A 24,878-nucleotide genomic window follows, 5' to 3' on the forward strand; every position below is an offset into this window, starting at 1 on the left:
GTACAGTACGAGTATGAGGTCTCACACTGATACTGATGGCCCCTACTCGCCCCATTTATTTCTAGCACCAATCATTATCTGTCATTGAAATTTAGAATTATGCAAGCCATTTAAAAGTTCATTATGAAAAATGACTCACTCTAACATAGCCAGCATTTCATTAAGTTAAAGAACTGTGTGAAGAAGTGATTGGTTTGCAGCTTAAGAAAGATTAATCCAGAGACTAAAAGGTGTTCAAATCCCTGTCTATCCTCTATCTTCACCGGTTCACATCTGAGGCTAAGCTTGCGTGTCCCATAAGATCGTGATGAAAGAGCCGGGTGCTTTGACCATGTTGTTTTAGACCCGTACATGTAATGACCTGATCAAACATCCTCTGTGCTCATGGGCTGACAAACACCAAAACAAATCAGATTTTCTTCTACTTCACTTCTTTCCCTCTGTGACAGATCTAGCCCCAGTCTGTGATCTGGCTGTCCTCGGATGCATGGGGAGATCAAAGAAGGCAAAATCATTTACATAAAAGATTATGTATGAGTTGTAATTAGCGCCTTCTTCGGCAGTGACAACAGAAAAGTCTGCGATTTTGGCTCTAAGATGAAACGAAGGTGGGGTGAGATTTATAATAACCAGGTCTGAGCTTTAGTGCCACATTTTTAATTGAAGAAATCCCCCAGAGATTGTCCAGCTTTTCCAGGAGCACCCGACCAAAGAAAAAGACAGATTAGGATTAGTTTTATTAATTTTTGTAAATGCATTCACGCACATTCATTTTCTCCAAGATAATTACGTGTTTTACTTTGACGGCTCCTAATTTCAAATGCCCAAGTGTGCTGCTGCAACTCCAGCAGTGCATATATCGTGAACACACTCCACTCAACTCCTTCCTATAAGAATTAGGTTACTTCCTCCTCCAAATTCTATTCAAAATCATGTGTAGTTGTCATATTACATCAAGGTACTAGATTATGATTTGGAGTGAGTGATGCAAGATTATTGCTGTGGGCAAAAATGGATTTTTGCTTCACTCACACTGGTACAGCGGGTACCATATTTATGGCATGTGGAGAATTTGTCAGAAGATGTCAATTGGCAAAGCTGCAAGAGAGATATTTTTTAATGTGTCGGTGCTACAGCATGTCATTAGAGGCAATTTCGCTGCCACAAAGAGGGTCAGCAGAGGGGGTCACATTGTTTTGTGTGCTCATTGGACTATTATCTAGAATTGGGGACGAAGACAATTTTTGAAATTTCATAATAATCGTCGTAAGTAGCTTGGCAAGGCGGAAGTTCATCTTGCACACTTGTAAAAGGGTACTATTTTCAGAAAATTAAATAGGACGCCCTCGGATGTGCGCACCTTATCTCGCACTAATACACTAGCACACACACTACGGAGCAGAGACGGTGGCGAGGAAGAGAGGCTTATCATCCTGTGGGAGGAGCTGACATTTACTCTAAAAAATTCACCTTTGGTTTCTGCCTCTGGATTTACGATATCACTCTTATCTAGATTCCATCACAATGTTTCATTACCGTTTCACCCTACCAGTGTGTGACTTTCTGTCATGCCTTGTAAGATTTGCCCTCCGAGAGTAAAGATTGAGTTGTCCGAATAGTTTGGTCTTGCACCGCTGATGTTTCCTAAAATGTGCACAATATGCAATCATCGGGAAGATGTGCATTGGCATTTTAGATGTGTGCATGAGGCCTGCATCAAGGCTTCTCTTGCGATGGAGTTGGACTGGATCCCAAACAATCCGCTGGCTGCAGTGGTGGAACATTCCAACCCATGCTCTTAATTAATGTTTCGCCCGACTTGCTCCAATTCTGTCAATCCCTAATTCCAGGAGGGATATTATCCTTTGCCCGTTAATACGTTTTTTAAACATCTTTTTCAATTTACTTGGGAATATGCAGAGATTTGCTTAACACATTTAATATATCTACACTATCACTCTCATAGGAGAGAGTCAACAGCAGCTGTCTTCCGGGCATGATTTTCCAGGAAAAAGTTCTAAGCTGTGAAGTCTTGTCCTTCCTCGTCTGTGTTCTCGAATCAAAAATACTCCTCGGATAAAAGTGGTCTCCGAATCACAGGGTATAGTTACAACTCTATAACAGCTTGATTAGGGTCAGACAGCACATTTGTTGCAAGACGGAGCCAATCACCTGACCAAGCCCTGGGTTGTCTAATTTGTTGAAATGAATGTCAATGTAAAACGGCTCCCACTTTTAAGTCCAGAGACGGGCTGAATTCCACCTCGGTGGGCATGCATGACGTTGATGCCCCATAATATCTGCCAGCACACACTCCGATACTCGGTATAATGAGGAAAACACTTGAATTACAAACATGCATGCTCTATTAGACAGATCACATTTTGTTGTTGTGAGGTCTTGAACAAACGAGTGAATTTTGGTGCCAACAAAACAATGGCAAATTGACTGAGATCTCCTAAATGATACCAGGCGTGGCAAACAGGCTGCAATAAGCCTTTTTTGTGTACTCACTGCATTCTGAACTCACTCCGGGAGAGAACTGTACAGTAATAATGTCGGTGGTCTTTTAACCTCTAAAAAACAGTGGGATTGGTTTGTGATTTTAAGAGTCGGTCACTTTAACCAGTTGATGGAAAGTTGAATTCACTGCATTAAAACTTCAGAGGTACAAACAGAGCTCGTAAAATGTGACAAACTGAGAATTGTGCCATTCACTGGTGACTTTAGGTGAATCATAGCCCAGTAGCATCGATTTGGTGATTGCAGGTCAAGTTAATGTATTTCTATAATTGAAAATCACAACTGTGTTTACGACGACCTCTATTCTTAGACGTTTAGATACGGGAACACTTGGCTGGAAAGATGGTTAGGTCAAAATCAGGTTGAAAAGTGTAAAGCTTTCTAGAATCCAAGGCTCTATTGTTTAAAACCCATTCAAATGTCTATATTTCAGTGTGGAACGGGTCCCAACTACACGTGGAAAAACAAGCATTGAACTCTAACATTTCAACCTAAATGTGCTCATTTATAAGCGACACTTCTAGATGTATTTGAACCTGAAATAATTCTTACTGTGTGAAGCTCCTAGTGATATCAGCGCCTGTGATACCAACATGGCAGAGGCAACCAGCTGTGGCCCACCCCTGTTCCCTGCATGTTCTCCTCACGCTAATGTTGCCATAGCCTGAGGACATGGCGCGGGCCTCCGGAGGCGAGGTATCTCCGGCCCAGAGACAGATCCGCGGAGACAGGGAACACTTGGGAAGACGGATACCTCAGCCAGGCGCCTGCTGCCATTTAACAGTCTCACCCTGTTCTGAACTGACATTTCTGTTTTACCATATCTCGTCCGACTCGTCGCCCCTTGCTCTGCTGCTGTCGCCGTAAACTTAAAAAAAAGAAAACACGGCACGGCTTATTCCCCAGCACAAACAGAAACCTGTGGCCTCACAGTATATATGCCTTTGAGTTGCCCTTCTTCTGCAGTCAGCCAGACTTCTGATCCTGCGGAAAGTGCGATGCAGCCCTGCTCCCAAAGGGAGAGCCGTGAGCCTGATGAGCTCCCCGTGGCCAGGCCAGGTGCTTCTTTCGGAGTCACGGGTGCGGCGCAGATCTGCCGTACCACGGGAGGGAGGATTGACATGATAACGTAGCCTGCCGGCTCCCAGCGCCACCCGGCAGCGCGACCACACAGCTTAATCCTCTCTCCACGAGGGCAGAGCTGAAACACTCGTTCCCCTGCTCGCTCAATCCTCTGTCAAAACAAGGGGGTTTTGTCAGCCATGAGGGGTGGTGCAACCCTCTCGGTCCCTGCCAACGGAAGCGCTATTACTGCCTGCCAATGCCCCGGGAAAAAAAAAAAGAATACCCAATATGCATATTATTCTAATACCAGCAGTCAGTGCCTTGAATTACTTGGCATGATAGCATAATGAATGCGGTGCCTTGTAGGTTCCTACATAAAGCTGTTTTGCCACTTGGATGAATAATTCATGCTGGCCCAGAGGCAATGAATCAACCAGGCAAGAACTAAGAAAATTAGCCACCAATTAGTGTTTATTTATGGGGATAGTGGGTTTTTCTTTCAATCCTAGTGCCAAAATATATATATATGCAAAGTGAAGTTTTGGCGACCTCTCTGACTTTGGGAATTCAAATGAGCAGAAGGGAGGAGAGGAAAAGAGGGCTTGACTGTTGGATGAATCAGATGACCCCCATGTCGCCGCTGCACCCCCCCCCCCCCCTTCTCAGCCGGGTTCTCGGACTCAGTGACTCCTGTCTCAGCCGGCCTCCAGACATACAGTATCAGACTCAGCCTCTCAAAGCAGATTGATTGAATCTCTCGGCAGATGATACGTAAGGAACTTTGTTGACTGAAGGGATGTGATGTGAGGTTTTAATGCTGCCACATGTGAGCTAAACCTCTCTCTCTCTCTCCTTGGAGCGTGCAGCCCCCACCTCCACCATCTTCTCCAACCCCCCCCCCCCCCCCCCCCCCCCCCCCCCCCCCCCCCCCCCGGCTGTTCCTAGCCCAGCGCTCTGGCATTCTGCCCGGATACATTGGTAGTCGTTAGTTGTCACTGGAACGATGTGACACGTCGCTCTGATTCGCAGGGCCTGTTGTTGAAAGTGATCGTTGCTGCCAAGGAGAGGCCCTCACCACGGATAAATGGACACTGAACAGCATGTGAACAGAGAGATAAAAATGGCAGGGAGAAAATAAACTAGTCTAGCTTGGCTTCTCGACACCGGCATCTTTGGGGCTGCTGAGCTTTGCAGAGGGTGTTTTAAAAAAAGATTTAGACAAGATTTAAGTTTTTATTTATTTTTTTTGTCACCGACTTTCTATTTTATTTGTCCTTCAAGTTAAACCAATCAAGCTTCGCCTGAAGTCGAGTGCTTCACTATTTAAATTTGCCAACAGTTGAAAAGTTTGTTTCTCAAGGTCAATGAGTGGAAAATATATAACTAGTCAATTCAATGAAAGACAAACACTTGAGTGAAGGATAGATTTTTATAAGAATCAGACAAGCTGTCGACAGGAGGATAAAAAAAAAAAAACCCTGCCAGATATTCATGAGGATAACTCTCAAGCGTCTGCGCTCTCCTTTTCTTCCTTTGTAAAGCTTTGATTGTGAGGAAATACGCTGCTGTGTATGTCTCGTCCAAAGCGCTTTTCTCGAGCTTCAAATGTGGAGTTTTCAGAGCTGCAATGAGTCAGACATTGTGTTGGCCAGAAGATAAGAGAGGCCAGGTGACAGACAATGCCTCAGCTTCCTCTGACTTGTAGGATAAGCGGCATTCATGTGGGGCCATTTACTTTGGTTTTTAAACGAATAGGCTGAAAAGAACCAAGACCAATTTTAAGACTCCGAAGCACAGTTTAGACAAAATGCAGTTGGAAGAAATTGGATTTTTCTTTTCACATGTAAAGCATGACCTACCACTTGGTGTTTTGCCTGGTACCCCGCTGAACTTGAAGTTGTTGAACATGGATTGTAAATGTAGCCAGAAATATTGATGCTACTGCCCTTTGAATGCCTTTATTATCCATTTGTGCTGCTGTGTTTTTAACAGGTGTGTCAGTATGCTCCACAATACTGTGTAATCTGTCAGAGAACATATTTACATGCAGAGAGCCCTGCTACTTGAGTAATCTGGCTTTGTCACTTGGCAAGAATAAGGTTCAGTTCTAAGACTAAAGAGAAAAGTAGTTGTTGATGACATTGTGTTTTTACCCCTATATATTAGAGACAGTTTTATGGATAAGGTAGTTGGCAACCAGACATTTTTATACTTTTTATATTTTTATTGTTAATTATCCAAGCTAGAGGCGTGACTCCATAAATGGCGATATATCGGTGTGTTGTTTTTTTTCTTTCCACCACCTTGGTCTGGATGGAAATATTCATCATATGTCAAATATATTATATTTTTTATATCCTTCAGGTAAATATTTTTTGTTTAAAATGAAATATCCTAATAACTATGGGATGAATTACCATGCAATTTGGTAAAGACATCATCATCGGATCAAGATTTCAGCTTGTCCATTACTGTGGTTTGTAAACGAATACCGACAAAACTAATGCTGTTCCCATTAGCCTCAGTTGTACTTTGTGTTTCGTGCTTAATAACAAATGTTGGCATGCAACGCTAAACTAATATAGCAAAAGTGGTAAACATTGTACCCACTAAACATCAGTATGTTAGGCATGTCCCAAATCAATAGTACATTTAATTCTATACTGTGTGTTGTAATTGTCATAGCATGCTCATTTAGCAGTTGGTAAACAAAAATGATTATATACCAACAGGAAATGATACAGTACATGTGACGCTTGATGCTATTCAAACTGCAGCTTTAGAAAGCTACTACCAATTAAACATCTCACAGAGATTCCTATGATTTAATACATATTTATTGGTTTTACAAGTTATTTTTGTAGCTCTTTCACTCCCACCCGCAAATTATTTTAGTTTGTTCAGCTGTGAGCTGTGAGCTGCATTGCATCATGGGAGAATAGTGTCCCTCAACAGTTAACTCAAAAATTGACGGTCTTTAGTCTGCATGCAGTCTGGTTTCAGTATACTTTATTTTGTCACTTTTCCAGTGTGAACACACTACGTTCCAAAAAGCTGCTTAGAATCGATATGGCTTTGACATTAGCATTTTGCTCAAAGTGGCTGTTGAATATTACTTTTGTTAATACTATGCCCGTTGCCAACTAGCTCTTGGCGTCACCTTGTTTCTTAAAATCTTTGATTCAGCCTTCACTCTAACTTGGCATTTGATATATTTATAGCATTATGTAGAGATTCTTTCCCTGTTTAAGGTAAGTTTGTGAAGTTTAAAAAAAACACTATATCTGCCGTGTCCTAGTGGGAAGGACACGGCAGTTTTACGTGAATATTCTGGCAACAAGGAGACCCAGTTTCAGGGTATCAAAGGCTTGTGTAAACAGCTTAACTCAAATAAGACCTTAACGGCTCTATGGCCCACAGCCAGGTCACTCCTTGCAGGTTAGCATAACCACTACATTACAGCAGCCACATCACCGCGACAAATTGCTGTGGATTTCTCGAACGTGGTGATTTAAATACATCAAAATTTCGACTTCTTTTAAAAACATTCCTCCTGTTTTAGCTGCTTGCTGTCAGATCAGGTTCTTTCAGTCGAGCCGTAGTAAACTTCTCGACTTATTTCAGTGTTCCCTGTGTCATCTTCCATGCTATGGAGATGATATGATTCTCTTATGTGTCATGAATTACTGTGCTATCATGTCTTCGCCTGAAACTCCAGGGAAGACAGCTCTTGTCACAAGCCATTGTGGTTTGTTCCATCAGACCGATGTCTAAGTGCCTATGTTGTGTTCTCAGCCACTAATTAGGCGCAGCCCTACAACCCCAGTAACACAATTATATCTGGGGCTGCTGCTTTCCTCCACACCCACAGCAATAATGAATGAACTACAGGTTAATGAAATGTGTGTGTGAAATGGAAGATGCCTCTTGAAAAGTTTCAAACTAATTCATTAAGCGCCGAAGCCGGAGGCACAAGCCACACAAATGATCCAGCATTAAATTTAACGCTTACGTTGCAACTCCTCACCTTAATCATTAGAAAATGAGAGCTTGTGAATGTCAAAATGAGGCACAGCTTGTTAATTTTACGCACAAGATGGATAATACCTTTATGTGTGTATCTTCTTTTTTTTTAAACACAGCTGAATGTTCACATTTTCATTTTTAAGCAGCGAATGCATCCCAGGCGCCAGTTGTCGTCATATTCAGATCTGTCATGTAGAGGCTGTGGGAAGTTTGCCAACGCTCAATCTGTTGGATATGTTTGTGTTTTTGTGCATTGTTTGTTTGTGTTTGCATAGGGTTTATCCCACAGAGTGTTAGTTAAAAGTTTCCAGTGTTTGTGCTTCACAGAATCCATGTTTGTATTTGGAATAAGTGCAGTTTTAATTGCTGGAGATGCAAATTCCGATGCTTTCAAAGCCAGCAGTGTTCCCCCCCCCGTAGTGTCAGGTCAGCACTACAGATGGTCATAGCCTAAAATTCCTTGTTGGTTTTTCACTGAAGCATCTGGATGTTGGAGTTCTATCCACTCTGACCAGTCTAGCTGACCATATTTCGTGTCGCACCATGTACTCTCTCAAATTCATCCTGCCATATGGAAGACACACAAGGTTAACGAACAAGCTGCGTTTCTGTTGTCACGAGTGGGAAATAACTTCCTGGTTTTCTTCCAGTCTCCATCCGAAGAGTCAAAATAACAGATGAAATAACATTTACTCGCAGAAATATGTGAATGTGAGTCTTTATTTACTCAGGCCATCTGATGATTACCACTACTGTTGGATATACCTATGGGAGGTACACAGCACCACCAGCTGTACCATGTGTACCTTTCTACTGCTTTATGTGTGTGTGTGTGTGTGACGAGCCGCACTGATGAGAAAGGCAAACTGGCGTGGATGACTTCAAAATTGCAGCACATTGTATAAAAGCAAGGGATGGGTGACAAATTAAAGGAAAACCAACGTAAAGTCTCTTAGTAAGGCGTTCGGTCTAACACGGTTTGTGCCTCTCATGTGTTATCATTAAATTCCAGTCACATAATTAAGAATGTGATTTCCTGAAAAATTATTACCTAGTGATGTTTGAAAAACACTATCTTTTGGGCAACCCATCCCCCGTTTTTCTCCCACTGTCTCTCTCGCGCTAATCTCACATTGCCTGGAGGTACTTTTGTGTGTTTTGTGGTTTGGTTCAATTTGTTGATCTGTGCCGCGGCGAAATTCCATCAAGGGGATCATTTCTTTCACTATTCTGGATTAGCAGCATTCAATGTGAACTTGACTGAACCTGGCTTGGAACCCTTCAGATAAAGACGCTAATTTCACATAAAGTGGAACTTTTCTTTCATTTGAATCGCTTTTCGTTTGAACAGTTTCTTTGGTCCAAGTGTCGTTAAATATTTATCGTCTCTTATTTGATCTTCTCACCGTCATATTCATGACAGCCACAAGCCCTGCAGCATTTGCATGCTGTCCCAGTTGATGATGTCTGTGACATTTCTGAGACCATGTCACAATAGCCTCAACATGGCAGAGAGTGCTGCAGTATTGGGGTGTGAAGGAAGGCTTTGGCAGCTCTCCTTGTTTTATGATTGATTCAGCTCTTCCGGCCAAACCAATATAGGCGGAAAGGCCTGTGGGGTGGTCGAGCAGAGCAGACGGCACAGCGTGACGTTTGACCGGATGAGACGTTCTCCTGTAACGCAGGAGTATTGTGAGTATCATGACCCTTTCTGGTCACTCACACGATGACACTTTCTTAGAAAGACCTCAGGGATCAGAGAGACAGATTGACAGATGTCACTGTTTTTATCAATGATTAGCCTGCAGGTGCGGCAAATATTTAAAAAAAAGTTATTTTGGCATATTTCATAATGCTCAATTCCGTTGAGAGATCCACCTACTATTCGAGAAAATTACAGTGCATTCACTAAATTACACAAGTGACATTTCAAGCTGAGACAATATAAAGTGACTGATGACTAACACATCTCTTATTTAGATACTTTAATTCAGGGCTGCAGTTGCTTTGGCTGCAGAGATGTGTTAAAGCTCAACTATATGCAGCATATGCTGCAGTATGTAATTATGGATACGTCCTCCTACAGTGTATTTATTCAAAGAGCCAGAAAGTGTTGTTGACGGGTTGACCAGGAACTCAGTTCACCACGCCACATTAAATTGAGGCAATGTAAATGCCACGGAAATATGTTTATTGAGTTACAGTCACTTTTATCACTTACCTACTAAACTTCTTTTTTTTCCTGATCTACTGGAGAACGTTTTGGATAAACGGCAGATTATTTAAAGTGCAGCAGCACGTGCACTGGCCAGCCCAGAAGAAGAAAGCACACGCATGTCTATTTTTAAGCCTTTTTTTGCTCGACTGTTGCTTTTTTAGAAAAGAGTTTAAGAGTTTCCATGGTGTTGGTTTTTGAATTGCTCAGTGAAATAGCACTGAATGCATGTTATTAGACTATTTTAGGGTATGTATGTACAGTATGTGTTCCTTTCTTGACTTCTCAGGTCTTTGATGCTGGTCTTCACTTATAGTGATTAAAGCATCACACTTGACACTTAAATGTTAACACATTAATTCTTTAGTCCAGTATTCCTACAGTGAATCAGACTAATCGGATGCATAGACATATATATATTATTTCTGGTGTTCTAAGTTGATGATAAAGGTTAGTGTCTTTGAGTGGGAGGTTTTATAGATGTAGATGTTTGGTGCTAAATATTGCTGTAACTAACAATTATTTTCATTATCACATAATCTGCAATTGATAATTATTTAATCATAAAATACTTCGTTATTTGTTCTATAAAACATCAGAAAAGACGACAAAAAAGGTCCATCACTGTTTTCCTAAACCCATGATGACGTCTTCAAATGTCTTCTTTAATTGTAATACTGCTTCTTTCAGCTTCTTTAATATTACCTGGAACCAATTCAGATTCATTCGCTTCAATCTTCAATCGACTTCCTCTGTCCGCATGTGGCCCTCCTCTGTTGTAAATTCCTACTTCCATCCAGCTAGAATGTGCTTGCACTATGACTTTGTACGGACGTTTGTCACACTGTTAATGAAAGAACCTGCAGTGTAACGAGGGATCAGAGAGGTGCTGTGCCTCAGAAGTTTGTGTGCTCTGTACTAATACCTGCGATCATTCACCCGGATGGCACGGTATAGCTAGATAGTAATATTCTCCTGCAGGGGACACGACAGAAGGCTGCCATGATTGGAGGACCAAAGTCTCCCAAAGGAGCACCCTGCAGGAGCTTGAGAACCATCTACCATCTACTTTCCTGTGATGTGTCGGGTTTTGATAGGACACTTAAATCAGAAAATAGGTCACGAGCAGTCATACAATAATTGGATTTAAAAATTAATAATATTAATGAGACTGAGGGAATTCCTTTGTTTCCTTGACTTATTCATACCACTTAACTGTCTGAATTGATAACAAACCAGCTGAAAAGTCTCTAATTTGTCTGACGTTATCCTGCCACTCACTGTATAGAGGTGTCACATGCACGCTTTATCATATTCAAGGTGGGTGGGCTGCACCAAGTTCAAAGTTGAAGTTTAAAAAAAATGAAATCAGATTTAAGCTAAATGGATTTGCATTTACAAAGCGCCGAGTTTCCTAGTCTTCCGACCACTCAAAGTGATTTACACTGCATATCAACATTTACCCTTTCACACACACTGATGGCAGAGGCTGCCATTCAAGATGCCAACCTGCTCATCAGGGTCTAATCTAAATGCTTCACTCATTTGGCATGCAGACTTGAGGAGCCAGGAATCGATCCACTGATCTTCCGATTAGTAGTTGTTACGTTTGTTGCTGGCGGGACAGTAATCAAACAACGCTTAGAGAGACTTCGATAGGATAAGATATCAAACCTGAGACAATAAAGGTGAGGGGGACAACAATTATGTTTTATGTCCCTAGTGGAAATTACATCCTCGTAAGGACAAATTAAATATACAATGATGACAAAACAATGGCCCCTGGCAGGAATGCAGTGCAACATGGACAACTTAAACAGTAGTAACGCATTTTTCAAAATACCACTTAATTTATACGTAACTTTCTTATCCGACTGCAATAACAATCAGATCGGTGCATCCCTGATTGGAGACAGACCGATGGCCAATCAACTGTGATTCTGGGCAGCATTTTGACACCGTGGTAATGGACTGTGTTGCCAGTTGCATAGATGGCTTGAGGCTACAGAGACAAAATCACGTGGGTGAGGCTTTACAAAGGAGAGAAATGTCACGGTAAATGCTGTTGGTGATCAATTTTGGTGTAATTATCTACAGTCTTAAAATATCATGGCTGTAAGGACTGGGGCTGTAGTTAAATACAGTAAAGGCCTTTACACACCGGCGGCGTGACGAATAAACGAAAATACGAAATACTGTGAATATTATGCATCAAAACTATTCATGCGACAGTTGTTGCACATTTTCAATAAAACATTTGTACATTTATGCTATCGATGCTATTGACCCAGAGCGTCTGGCAGTCCGTCTGCGGTAAATTGTTAAAAATCCTAAGCTACTCTAAGATACTTTATTGAGTTTCCTTTCAGCAAAATTGTCGGAGTGAATTTGAGTTCCCTCTGGTAAACAGTTTCACAGTGTACTGTGTATCTAGGGCTTTTATTGTGAAAGGTAAGAACTGAAGGAGTGGATCTGGTCTGCGCTGCCTTTGTCTGTTGTAAAGAGTAATCAAAGTATGCAGGTCTTTTTAATATGTCCGTTCCGCACAATGTGATTGGCTAGAAAAGTTTACCTTGCTCTGAAAAAAAAATCATATTGCATTTTTCATATTCATTTTCTGTGTGAAAGTACTCATGACAAAAACAACAGTTCTAAAAAATATTTTTCCATGTGAATTAATCACACAGAGAGAAATGCCCCCTGTGTGTAAAGGCCTGAAGATGAGATTCATCCCACTCGTTTTTGAGATTCACACTGACCAGTCTTCAGATTCTCCCGTTGCCAAGCACAACAAGACCTCGGCACATGCAGTCAATTTGTAAAGGGGGGCTCAGTGCCTCATGCCTGCCATGTTGGCTCCCCCTTACCCAGGAGGATTAAGCCTGGCCGTGGAGTTTTCCTTTCAGGTAGCTGATTTATTGGGCTTCAGCAGAGAAACAAAGGGTCTGAAAGTGTTTGAAGCGTGCAGGTGAAGACCCCAAGACGGCACTTTGAAAAAGCTCCCACTAGGATAGAAATCTCTTCAGCCACACCTGTCAAGGCAGCGTTCAGCTCCACACGGTAACCTTTCACCCGGGCTGGGATCCACCTTCCACCCGTCCACCGTGCGCCCACATGTTGGTCAGGCTTTCCGAGCTCGACGTGGCTGTGTGTGTGGCGGGGGATTAAACACACTGCATATGTGATTGACGATACGTCGCGACACAAAAGCCAAGTAATGATATTTCATCAAGCTGATAATTCGGCCTGAACGCCCAAGCTCTGCCTTGTGGCCTAGATTTTCTCTCCTTCTCAAGAGGGATTGATTCAACCTTTCTTCTATTCTTCTACATTTTCTAATTAGCCTCAGTGATTTCCTAATTCTTTGACATTCAACCTTGAATTATTCCCTCCTCCACACATAAAAACAAGCGTTTTCTTTCCAGTTCAGGAAAACCAACAAAGCATGATAATGTTCTTGTTTATTCCATGATCAAACATAATCATTCTCTCCTCTGGAGGAAACCTCCCTTTGGGCTAATTTCTGGCATTGTTACTTGCATGTTTGACAAATTAGACTCTGGGAAACTCTGGGAGAACAGGGGGGGAAGCTACTGATACTGATATTAGCATTTCATTCCTCCTTTGTTACACTCAGGCAGAATTCAAAGGATTGCTGACTTAGGAGGTTTTGGGAGGATTGGAAGGGTTCAGTCTGAATGGTCAGGGGTGAGCCAGAGGGTTTTAGCTTTGAGCACAGACTGGGCTCTTATTTTTCTTTCTCTTCCTGGGGCCTCCATGTCTAAGTGTGGATCTATTTTCCACCGGAAGCCAGGGAGCTTTTTCCCTCTCTTATACTGTCTTTTATTGATTGAAGCTCAGGCCAGTGGCCCATCACACCTGGATCAAATGCGAAACCACGCTGGAGGAAGTTTTAATTTCCAGTCTTATAGTATTGAGCTACTACTGGTTTGTGAATCAATGCAGAGGGTAAATTCCACTTTAAGCCATCTTCACGAGTTGATTCTGCAGCACAGGATACGCTTCAACAATCGCCGTGCAGTCAGACATACCAGGATTTTGGTTTTGGTTTTAATTTAGTGTATTTGACGAGGAAACTTTTCTCAGCTTTTCCTCACCTCGCTGGTCAAAATGCATCTAACTTGTGCAACAAATAAACAGTGATTTTAATGGAGCGCCTTTTATGCTCAGTCACCGTATCATTTCTGGGGGCATGTTGAATGGGAAGACAAACAAGCCTATTTCCACATTTAGTGTATCAACAGGCATTAAGCCGAATAGGAAACAGCCCTATTTTCTCTGTCTCTTTCTCTGGAGGGCAGAGGCACTGAGACAGACAGACTGCAGCTCTGTCTGTGGATAGAGACAAGAATGAGGACGCTGAGAACAATAGGAGGAGAAGCCATTGTTAACCAGAGTTATTGCTGTCAAGTCAGAATCAGATTGCGCCTAAGCCACCTCTCTTCGAACTTAACACCGAGCACAGCAGGTGGGTTTCCCCTCGGTCTTCAGAAGTTGGACAAGGTTCAGAAATTGATTAAATCTTCGACATTTGGGAGCTTGTCTGTCTGAGTTTAAATGAGCCTCTGAATTACATTACTTGACCATAACATTCCTGAACATTTCTGCTATGGGGAGAAACTGGCATAATGTTTGGTGTTATCGCCACAGGATACTTTTATGCAGACAGACTGAAGTCCTAATTTCTATTGCTTGGAGAAAAATGACAATAGGGATCTTTCATGTCTCTGAGTTAGATTCCATATTTCTTTTAATTGGTGCCTGGCAGGTTATCCAGAATGGAGATGGATTTGAAGTCATTTACTGGAAGTTCTTGACAGGAGCAGTGGAAGAGAACGTCAAGCCCTGCGCCGGCACACATAGCTTGAAAATCATCTGTCAAAATTTAGCATATCTATGGAGAAGGCTGCCTGTCATGTTCGATGTACATCTAACCACGCACAAGAGGGGATTTGATCAGGAGCTCTGTTGTACTCCTGATTTAAAGCACACTCATCTAGCTGATATTTGGTTGACAAGACAAAGAAAATGTAGAGGTTTTTACTACGCGATTGGTTTTGAACTACACATAGTGCCAACGGGTTTTTTTTTTTTAAATAATACATTTGTGCACAATATTTTTTAAATAGAAATCCCTCATACGTCGGCAGACATATTCCACCATTTTAACCAACAAATGCGATGTTCTCTTTTTGCCCTGATTTGTCAGATGTGATTTGTCGGTCCTGTCTTGCAAAACATTGCTGACAAGTGCATGGCTCAGCCAGGCAGATTATCAGAGGAAATCTCCACTCCAACTTCTTTATATCCCTCCCAAATCAATGTGGTGAACAGCAAGACGTGATTGATAATGATATTGAGATTGATTGTCTAAATCCCTTCCCTCAGTTCAAAGTCCCTGAACAGATAGTTTATATACATGCAATTCAGTGCAGAGATAGGACTTGGCAGGAGCTGCCAATAGATAAGTGAAATAGGGCCAGAGTGAAAAGACCTATCAGTCCCTAAGGGGCTTAGCTGCAGGATTCTGAAGCTCTAAACTGGCGGTGGTGAAGGGAGATAGTCGACATTGGTTTTAAATTACCCAAGATTGCCTTGTGGTTTCAGTCTGCGGGGACGCCAGCAGACAAGATGTTTGTTAAAACAAGTGCAGACATTGAGGCAGAATGGGGCAAAGAGCAGACCTGCGATTTCCTCGCCAGACCGAGCAGGCTGGAAAGCTGGTAATTGCAGAATTGGCAAAGGGGCTAGGAAGATGTTGCAGCAATGATATCTGCCACTGGGACTGAAGCAGTGGCGTCGCTTACCTCACTCGGAGGATATTTGATGCCATCACAGCTACAACACGCACCACACTAATGGTCGTACTGTTATTAATTTGCTTGCTTTGCAACGTATCATATGCAACACTCTCAAAATTACTGAAAACGACCACTAATTATGTAGAAGCTGGTAATTATCGTACAGATGCTCTTGTGGCTTCCGGTACCAAACATTGTCCTGAGTTCATGTTCTGCCTAGAAACTTTCTCGTCTTCTTTCTCTGTATTATGTCCTCTCAAACAAAAGTAAAATCCACCAAATAAAACAATCTTAAAGACATTTTTTTTGCTTGTCTATATGATTGACTTCCTGGAGTTTGTGGGTGCCTGGCAACCTCCCAGGGATGACTCGACTCCCCTGCATGCGGCCAATAAATAGTTTGCTACACAACAACCTGTAAAACCACAACTTCATTTTTGTATTTCATTCTCGCACTTCTATTTTTTTTATGAATTAAATGAACGTGATAGAACATTAATTAGTGAACTCAAGAGGCTTTGGAAGGTGGACTTTGTTACATTCAGACGGAGCCAGGCGAGCTGTACCAACCCCCTGTTTTCAATTCTTATGCTAAGCTAACTAGCTTGATATAAGATGTCAAACTATTTCTGTTTTAAAAACTAGAGCAAAACAACTCACATAGTCAAGGACTTGTTTGCATCCAATTAGCAACCCTGAATTTGTTTTTTCCTTAAGAAATTTACACCAAAATTAAGAAAGCATGTCGGAACATTTTACAAATTTAATTTTGCAAAGAAACAAAAGTGCTGCGAAACAGAACACAACAATGTCAATTGTTCGCCAAGGAGCTCTACTCTACTCTGAACGTATTCAAAAACACCTTATTTTCCATTTAACACTTTATCACAGACATTCCATTACTACCCTCACTATCCTTCCTACACTCGTTCACTGGCATTCAGAGAGGACTGTGTGAATACCACTCCACTATTAACAAGCTTTGACCATACACACACACACGCACATGCACACAGTCGCACTGCTTTTAATGCTTAAAGTTTACTTTTGTTACAGGTACAATAACAAAAGGCCTTTTAAGTCTGACTTGAAAATCTTTAGGAGAAATTGGCTCTAGCATTGAGGGGTTGAGGTATTGATTCTGGCCTCTGGCTCAGTCCAGGAAAAGATGGATAGATTTCTTTGAAATGCACTCTGCGTGAGAATATAAAGACTATTGTGTGTTCTCGCTCAGGAATAAATTGTTTCATGACATATCTGGGGCCACCTTTTTAGCTTCAAGCTGCCTGCTTCTCTTGAAAGGGGAATGTTGACAGGGTGGAGCACATTCATCTGTAGTCCCAGACTACCCACACCTCATAGAAGCTTTTATTGAAAGTTAAATCTCCTTCAGAGAGTTGGCAGCCTCTCGTTGGGATATCTATTTCAGCAGCTGTCGAGGCTGATTATATGGGGGTTGTGCCACACACTGGCAGCGATATAAACCTCCTACTGAGAGAAGGACTATTATGATGCTATTGATTGATGCGTTCATCTGCATGCGTGTGTACAATCCCGTGACTCAGAAGCAGCAGTTGGTATTGATGGCATGCAACATGTGATCGGTGACACATTTTTGCTTTTGATTCATGGCACTCACATTGGTGAAGTCGCACATTGAAGAAAGCTTGTGGCACCATGTAGTTTCTGTTGAACAAGATGCTTTAATGTTTACCTGAGGACAGAACAGTTCTACAGCAGATCAATAACAAGTTGCAGGCGTTATTGGAGTCTGAAACCAAGAGCCCCATGTAACGATCAAAGCAACGCAAATTGGTTTATTGCTTGTTTACACCCTGTTACCCTGTCTTAATGGCCAAAAGAGTTCAGCTAAAGCAATGAATGTGAATGGTTCTTCAGTGTTGTCAATGAAAAAGCAGTATGAGTTTATTTATAACTACTAGATTTATAGAGAATCAATAAGAAAACATAGTCACCAAGAGACAATACAGTGCTGTTTTCTCATTTAGGATGGGATTGGTTGGATGTATTTAAAGAAAATCCTTTATTTGATATTGTATCAACTTCTGGCATTACGTACTTCTAAAATAGTTAGACTGCAGTTGCAGGTTGAACTGCAAGGGAGCATATTGGTGCTATAAACAATATATTTTGTTAATCTCCTATGTATAACTAAGTAACAAGAGCATCATTAATAGAACAGATCTGTTGATGTCTTTGAAGGGGATGAAGTTTCAAACTGAAACCTCAAGCCTCTTATTTTCCTGATTAATTATTGAACACTGAGTTGATATAAAATATAGAATGAAACTGGGTTCATGCTTTTTGAAGGTTTTTTTTTTTGCTCTTCAGTGTTTGAAATTCTCCCTCCACTCCCATTACCCACTGCCTCGGAATGCATTTCTATCCTCGCCAATGCCATCAATTTGAATATCAAACACCAATAAAAGCCACCTCTTTGGGTTTGTTTGAGCTCCACCATGCTGTGAGAAGGAAGGTGGGCGGCATGGGGCAAAGCATCTTGGAACTATTGAGTCAAAATATTGATGGAACGGAGCCAGTCCCTGTGACGCTGCAGCCAAAGACTCATGTTAATGTTCTGCAACTTTAAAACTTGCCAACACAACCATTTTTATTTATTTAGAGAGAAAGCATAGAGCACATGCTCTTTTTCAGCACCGCCCTCACACTCTTAGAGTTTCACACAGTTGCTTGAGAGAGGTGAAGGACAACCACAGGTTTCCTAGTGTTGGCTAGAGAACAGCTCCAACAGAACCGTTGGGGGTTAAGAGCCTTCTCAGGTAGTCTTGGGAATAGGTTTTCAGCCACCTGTTACAGTTGCTGATTAACATTACAGGTTGTACAGGTTATGCACTGTGCTGCTTTATGTGGATCTTTTACTTTATTGCCTCCACAGAATAAGGAATTAACTGGGACCCAATTATACAATGGCATTTAGCAGCTGTTAAAGAAATGACTTAATGAGCTTAGCATAATAGCTTGGAGGGAAAAACTAATGTAGATAGAGGGAAACATGTGGAGATAAACATTTTATAAAAAAAGTAAAAGTGCCAACAGCACAGTGTAGACATACTCTAAAACCAGTAATGGTCATGAATTAACACATTTGATCAGTTAATGTATAAAGTGTCAAAATGCACTGAAAGTATTAAGTAATTTACTGTTATTTTACATTGCAACTACTGGGATATATTTTAACAGTATCTTATAGTATATTGGATTACAGTATGCAATGGTAAAATAACTGGGTTTTATGGTAATTTTCCAGTTTAAACCAGCATGTTACCGTATATTTACAAAGGTTAATAACATCTGTTACTTTTGCATTTAATTCCCAACTTTTAAAAAAAAGTAGAAAACACAAGAATTCATGTACAATACAATATTTCTGAAGTTTATTGCTTGTCCTCAATCATTTATACAGCTGACTTTGTAACACAAATATTAGGAACATTTGTATTCCAAAGCTGAAGAGGTACTGCATGTTTCGAAGAAAAATCAATACTTAAAAACGCATGTAAATGTGACCTGTATGAACTACATATAAAGGAGAAAGGGAAGAGAAGGGAAAAGAGAATGTGAACAGTGAGAGAGGAGTTGACTGCCTCACTTCTTCATCGTCTTAGAGACTCACTTCATGTCTCTTTTAAACATCGTCCCGTTCCTTCTGGTATACAGTTCTACAGTCGGTTCTATAAGAGCACAAATAAACACAGTTAGGTAACCAACATTACATCTTTACACTGTAATTGGCAACTTAATTTACTAACGTTAACTTTGCTGGCTCTGAAAACATTTTTGATCACCGTCTTTTATTCCAGTCTGATGTGCTAACTCTTGAGAATAATATCTGTCTCTCTTTGTTTTATCGTTTTTTACTTTGTTCACTGTCACTTAGCTTCTCCCTGATTTTTCACACGTTACCGTTACACAAGCTTCTCATCCTAACAAGTTGATTTGGAGATGTGTTACCTCGCTGAAGGAGGCAATGAATCTCTGGACAAGCTCTCAACAATCCCTCAACCTTTTAGCTGTGGTACTTTGGCAATCACTTGCTTTTTTTTCCATGTCCACCCCCTCAAAAAACAGACAATGCAGCAAATATATCATTAGTAGCTGCCCTATGGAGCTAGATATTAATTATCCTGTGTTCTCCTCGTCTGGCCACTCATTTGCACGTGTACTGTAAATGTCAGCAGAGAGATAAATGGGAAAACAAAAACCCCAGCTCGTAGCCTTTATGCAGCAGAATGTCAGAGGGAGCTTGTAAGAGATGAGATATTGGTTTTGGCCTGGCATGGATTCTGCCTCAAAGGACATTCCCAGTGGCAATACAATTTGTATGTCATCTCTGTTTATAAAGTTATTAGCAAGGTGCAAGCAAACATTTTCAGATTCAACATTTGGATTCTGGCGAGCAGCAAGATGATATACAGTGCACCTGCTATCAACACAGAACCATTACAATCCTGTATTTGACGCAGCATAATATAATTTTGTCCAATTCTGCTCCAAGTCATCTGCCTGCTCTGAAATCAACCTCCCACTGTGCAAAAGCCACCGTTATATAAAGTATGTGAAACACAACGTATATGTATGTTTGTATCTCGGTATGAACTCCCTTCCGGCCACATATTGTTCTGACATGCCTTTTTTTTTGCAGATTTATGAGTGTATTGAAAAGCACTTTGGGGGGGGGGGGGAAGCTCTACTCTCACATTCTTTGTGTGGCCTTTAAGTTGCAAGGAATAAAGGAGTATTTGTATTAATCGATCACACGCCAACCCTAGTTGAAGCCTGGCCCTAATGGTTGCTTGCTGTCATTTTGCAAGCAGCTTGTAAAAAGGATTAGAGTGGCTCTGTGGAGTAAGGGCGCATGAACAGCAAAGTTCTGTGGCACGGAAAGGAAAATAAATCAATTTATCCCTGATGGTGATGCAGTTTTGGAACATAATGCCTAACGATGATGGAGTTTGGACACTTCATACTTGTCATTGTGAAATTGGACTGCCGTGTTGCTAATGATGGTAATGTATGTTGTGCCTCCCCTACAACAGTAATCCTTCACTCTGTCTCACTTAAATGCATCTCATTGTCTGGCGTATTGCATTATGAAAACCGTTGGGTAAAAAAAAATAAATAGATGAGAAGTTAATTTATATATTCATTCATTTGAACAGCAAGTTAATGGAAAAAAACTGTATAACCAAGTTAATGGGAAAAAACTGTATAACCATATGAATTTCTTCCTTTTATCACAGGCGATTGTAACTTTGAGAAGCCGCTGGCAGCATGTGGCTACAGCCAAGGCAGAGACGATGACCTAGACTGGGAGCAGGTCAACACCGGAGAGAAGCCTTCATCGGATCCATGGATGCCCTCAGGTAAGGACGGTGACTCTGGCTCGTCAAGAAGAGAAATGATAATTCCATCCCCATACAGAGAATGCATCACTAGTCTGCACATTTCACACTGTCCGTTTCGACTATTTTTACTGAAGAGAATATCATTTTCTGAATTGGAAGAGCCCAGTTGTTAAAAAGAAAAACATGTCGGATTTTACAAGTTTGTCCCCATCATATAACACAGCTGTTCCATTTAGAAAGATGCTACTCCTCCTTATTATAGGACATCCACCATGACATCTGCAATGATTAAGAGTATCCTTAAAAGGAGTAAATGTTCCTTGAGTACTCAAGTGGGCAAGCTATGCGCACAACGATTGTCAAATTAGTTGTATGTTTGGATATTTATAGAGGAATTACATGACAAATTTGTATCTGTTGTGGTTTTTCCACCAAATTTAATTTATATCCGAATGGCCGGTTCAGTTTGATGATTTAGAGTTTACATGAGACACTTTTCTAATTAGGCTGTAAGTCTGACTAATATAACTAAATAACTTAGTGTTAGAGACTAATACATATTGATTACAGCTATATGGACATGTACTACCATTTTATCGTGTACAGTACTCTACATTCGTTATTCAAGTTCCAACTCTAGTTTCTTCTTTTTTATTATCAATATGAGATTTCCCTACAACTTCTTTCCACCTGAGCATCTACCACAAAGATCTTTGTGACCGTCACATGAACAGAGACAAAAGCGCCATTTGATATCAAAATAGCCAGCTCTATTTTAATCAAAGAAGTCTATTCATCAGCCACATATTGAAATTCATTAAAATGCTTTCCCTGCATTTTGTGTCTGTCGCACACAATTTGTCTCTTTAATGTTCCATTGATCGCTTTTCATTTGATTTGAAATGCGGAGATATCACCGCCACAGAGCAGAAGGCACCTAAGGAATTAGACTAATGGAATGACGCTTTTTTTGTGTTATAACAAAGGTAGTGTTGCAAACTAATGGATATTGTTTTCCGCCCGTATCTGAAGCCTAATCTCACAAAGGCTGCATCACAGATAGATTGCACTGGGCCCCCCCAGTGACAGAGGGGGAATTAATTAGCAGGCCCTCACTAATTTTAAGCAGCCAGTGCCCAGACCTGTTTATGTGTACACCAGAATGATGTGTGTTGAACCGCCCCAGAGAAATTGCTTTCCATGGAGGGGGAAGTGTCTGCTTTTTCTATCACAATTGATTAATGTCGGGACACATGGAGGCTGGGCAAAGGTTACAGGGAAATCTGGAAAAGCCTTGACCAACAAATTAACACCGTGCACGGTCTAAATTTAACATAGCTGATTAAAATCCCATGTCTGGCTAAGATGTGCCCCTGATTGTGCTTCCTAGTCTGAGAGCTCTTGAGATCGGCGTGTTTTCTACCTGTGCACCTTGAATTGTGCGTAATTAACAGGTTGCAGCACTTTCTCCATTTCTCAGTGTGAGCACTCAACCCGCCTTGCGAAATTGTAATCTTTCCTCTTTGGCCGCAATGAAAGGGGAAGTGAAATGTAGTGTACTTGACGGCTGAAATTGTTTTAGGGCTACCGGAGAGGGGGTTGATGGGTAGAAATGCATTTAGGTGAAAGGCACACTTGTGGGAAAGCTATCTCACCTCTGATTGCTGTCTCACTCTCAACCTGTACTTATGAATCTTGACAAAACGACCTCATCATTCTCACAGAACAGATTGTTCCGAACAGAAGGCATTGCTACCTCAAACATTGGTGGAAATTGGTTTGTAGACAGTATCTGTCCAAGTAAGGGTGTTCTTAATGTCACTGTGAATGTGTGATTAAAGTGATGATTAAAACCTGGCTGAGTTTTTAGGGCAAATAAAATCATTCCAGAGGTTTAAACATCTAGCGTTTGTGTTAAGTCCAATACTAGTATCGCTTGGCATTTTGGACGATTCTGCAGGGCTAAATTGCTCCAAATAAATAAACTCCAATAATATTATCTGGCAAAACTAAACTCATTTACTGCGCTTTCATATAACATTCTGGGTTCCAAGGCTCCACCACCGCCTCAAAAAATACTTTTAACTGTCCTGGAATCAGTAAACCATCAAGAATTGTAAATAGTATCCTTTTACCTTGTTATTGTAGTGATTTCTCTTATAAAATCACACAATTCATGTTATTAGGAAATGGATGACTGTATTTTTAGTTGAATTTGCTTTAATAAAAGAATATATAGAAGTTGTAATTAGGTATTACACACTGCTTAGAGCTAGTGCTAGGAGGTTAAACAGGCCATAATACCCGCTGATATCTGTTTTATATTGCTGTGAAATCCTTACCTTCAAACAACTGTATGTATTCAAGCTTCTTGCCAAAAACTACACTTTACACAATTACATTACATTCGAATGATAGCGTTATAATTTAAGCGGTTAACCTTTCAAGCGGTTAACCTTAACCGCTTGCTTTCCCTAACCTTAACCAAGAAGTGCCAAGAAGATGTCAAGATGAAACATTGGACTTGACTCGAGTTCTTTAAAACATAAAATGCAGAATTCATTATGTAATTATATCATATCCTGTTTTCATTATAGGTTTGAAACATTCAGACTTGAAAGCTACACATATTCTAATCTCTGCTTGCAAAAACACGTATCAAAGACTTCAGGCATCAGTCAGAAACATCCTGAATTAAGGTGCTGTGTCATTGTAATACGTGCAGAGAACACATTCATGAGACGCAGTTTGCAGAATTTGATGTCGGGACTCTTTTTAATCCTGCAAAGCTAATACTGCAACCAAAGACCAAACGGGCCCAATTCCATCCCAACATGTAAACAAAGGAGTACCAGAGAGGAAAGTCAAAATGAAACGCAACAAGGAAAGCAAGACCTCTGGTCATACGGAGAAGAGAGACACGCAGTGCCTGAAACCCGTGGTTGTTTACGACAATCCGCTCCCTACCTAATTGCTACGTCTGGACGGAGAGAAGTCTTGTTTATCCCCTCCGCACAGCCCTGATTGCATGCTTCGGCTCCTTTTAGGGTGGCTCAGCCCAGTTCTGAGGCTCTGCTTGGGCGCTCCCAAGTGTGTTCCCTCTCCGGAGCCAACTGGAGAAACCCCCAGCAGAACTGTCACCGTCAGTCCTGTTGTTACCAACAAGCCTAATCAGACCTGGACAATGATAATGAAACCATTTGAGCCAAAAACAACACTCATTCAGCCTCGGAGAATGGAGCTGGATGCACTTCTATCAGAGTCAGATGTTGGCTTGGATTGCATATTATATGATGAGAAAATTACCACACTGGAATCAAAGACCTATATCTCAAAAATACTGAATTCTGAGTTTTCACCTGACACTCTTTTGTTATAATTTCCCCGACGTGTCTCGGAGAACAATGGTTGAAGCTTTCTTGGTGAGGTTTGCAGTGTGGTGCTGAGCCGGGTGTCCAGATGCCATTAAGAATGAAGCTGCTTTTAGTGAGCCCCAGCTGGTGCAGAGGCTTCCTCTTTTCAACGGTGTCATGGATGTTGCCAGCAGTGGGCTGCTGCTCCCTGACTCTCCTCCGGGACTCGTTCTGGGGAATAATGGCAAGAGGAGGAGGAGAAAGAAGGTCTTCTAACTGAGATTAATTAGGGGTTTTGTATTATGCTCCGCACAATGGCAAAAGCAGCTCCAGCTAAATGACTTATTGTGGTATTCTTAATGTGTGCTCTAAATATGTTGTGGGAGAGAAATGCTTTTGTTTTACTGTTGCACGGGGTCTTTGTTTTGATAGCACGTCGTTGGTCGATAATGACACCTAGACAATAGTGAAGGATTGACAGAATGAG

General features: G+C 41.2%; 1 protein-coding gene across 1 annotated transcript in view; it reads left to right on the top strand.

Moving 5' to 3' along the window:
- The window catches only part of LOC306706668 (receptor-type tyrosine-protein phosphatase mu), a gene marked incomplete at both ends in the record, with an annotated part of 143,969 nt that overhangs the window by 12,843 nt on the left and 106,248 nt on the right, over positions 1-24,878 (top strand). Inside the window, one exon of the mRNA XM_079173821.1 lies at positions 20,934-21,056. Within this exon, the coding sequence (XP_079029947.1) occupies positions 20,934-21,056 (123 nt within the window). The remainder of the gene's footprint in view (positions 1-20,933; positions 21,057-24,878) is intronic.

The sequence above is a fragment of the Pholis gunnellus genome, assembly GCF_910591455.1.
Source record: "Pholis gunnellus genome assembly, chromosome: 14".
In the NCBI taxonomy this organism is placed as follows: domain Eukaryota; kingdom Metazoa; phylum Chordata; class Actinopteri; order Perciformes; family Pholidae; genus Pholis; species Pholis gunnellus.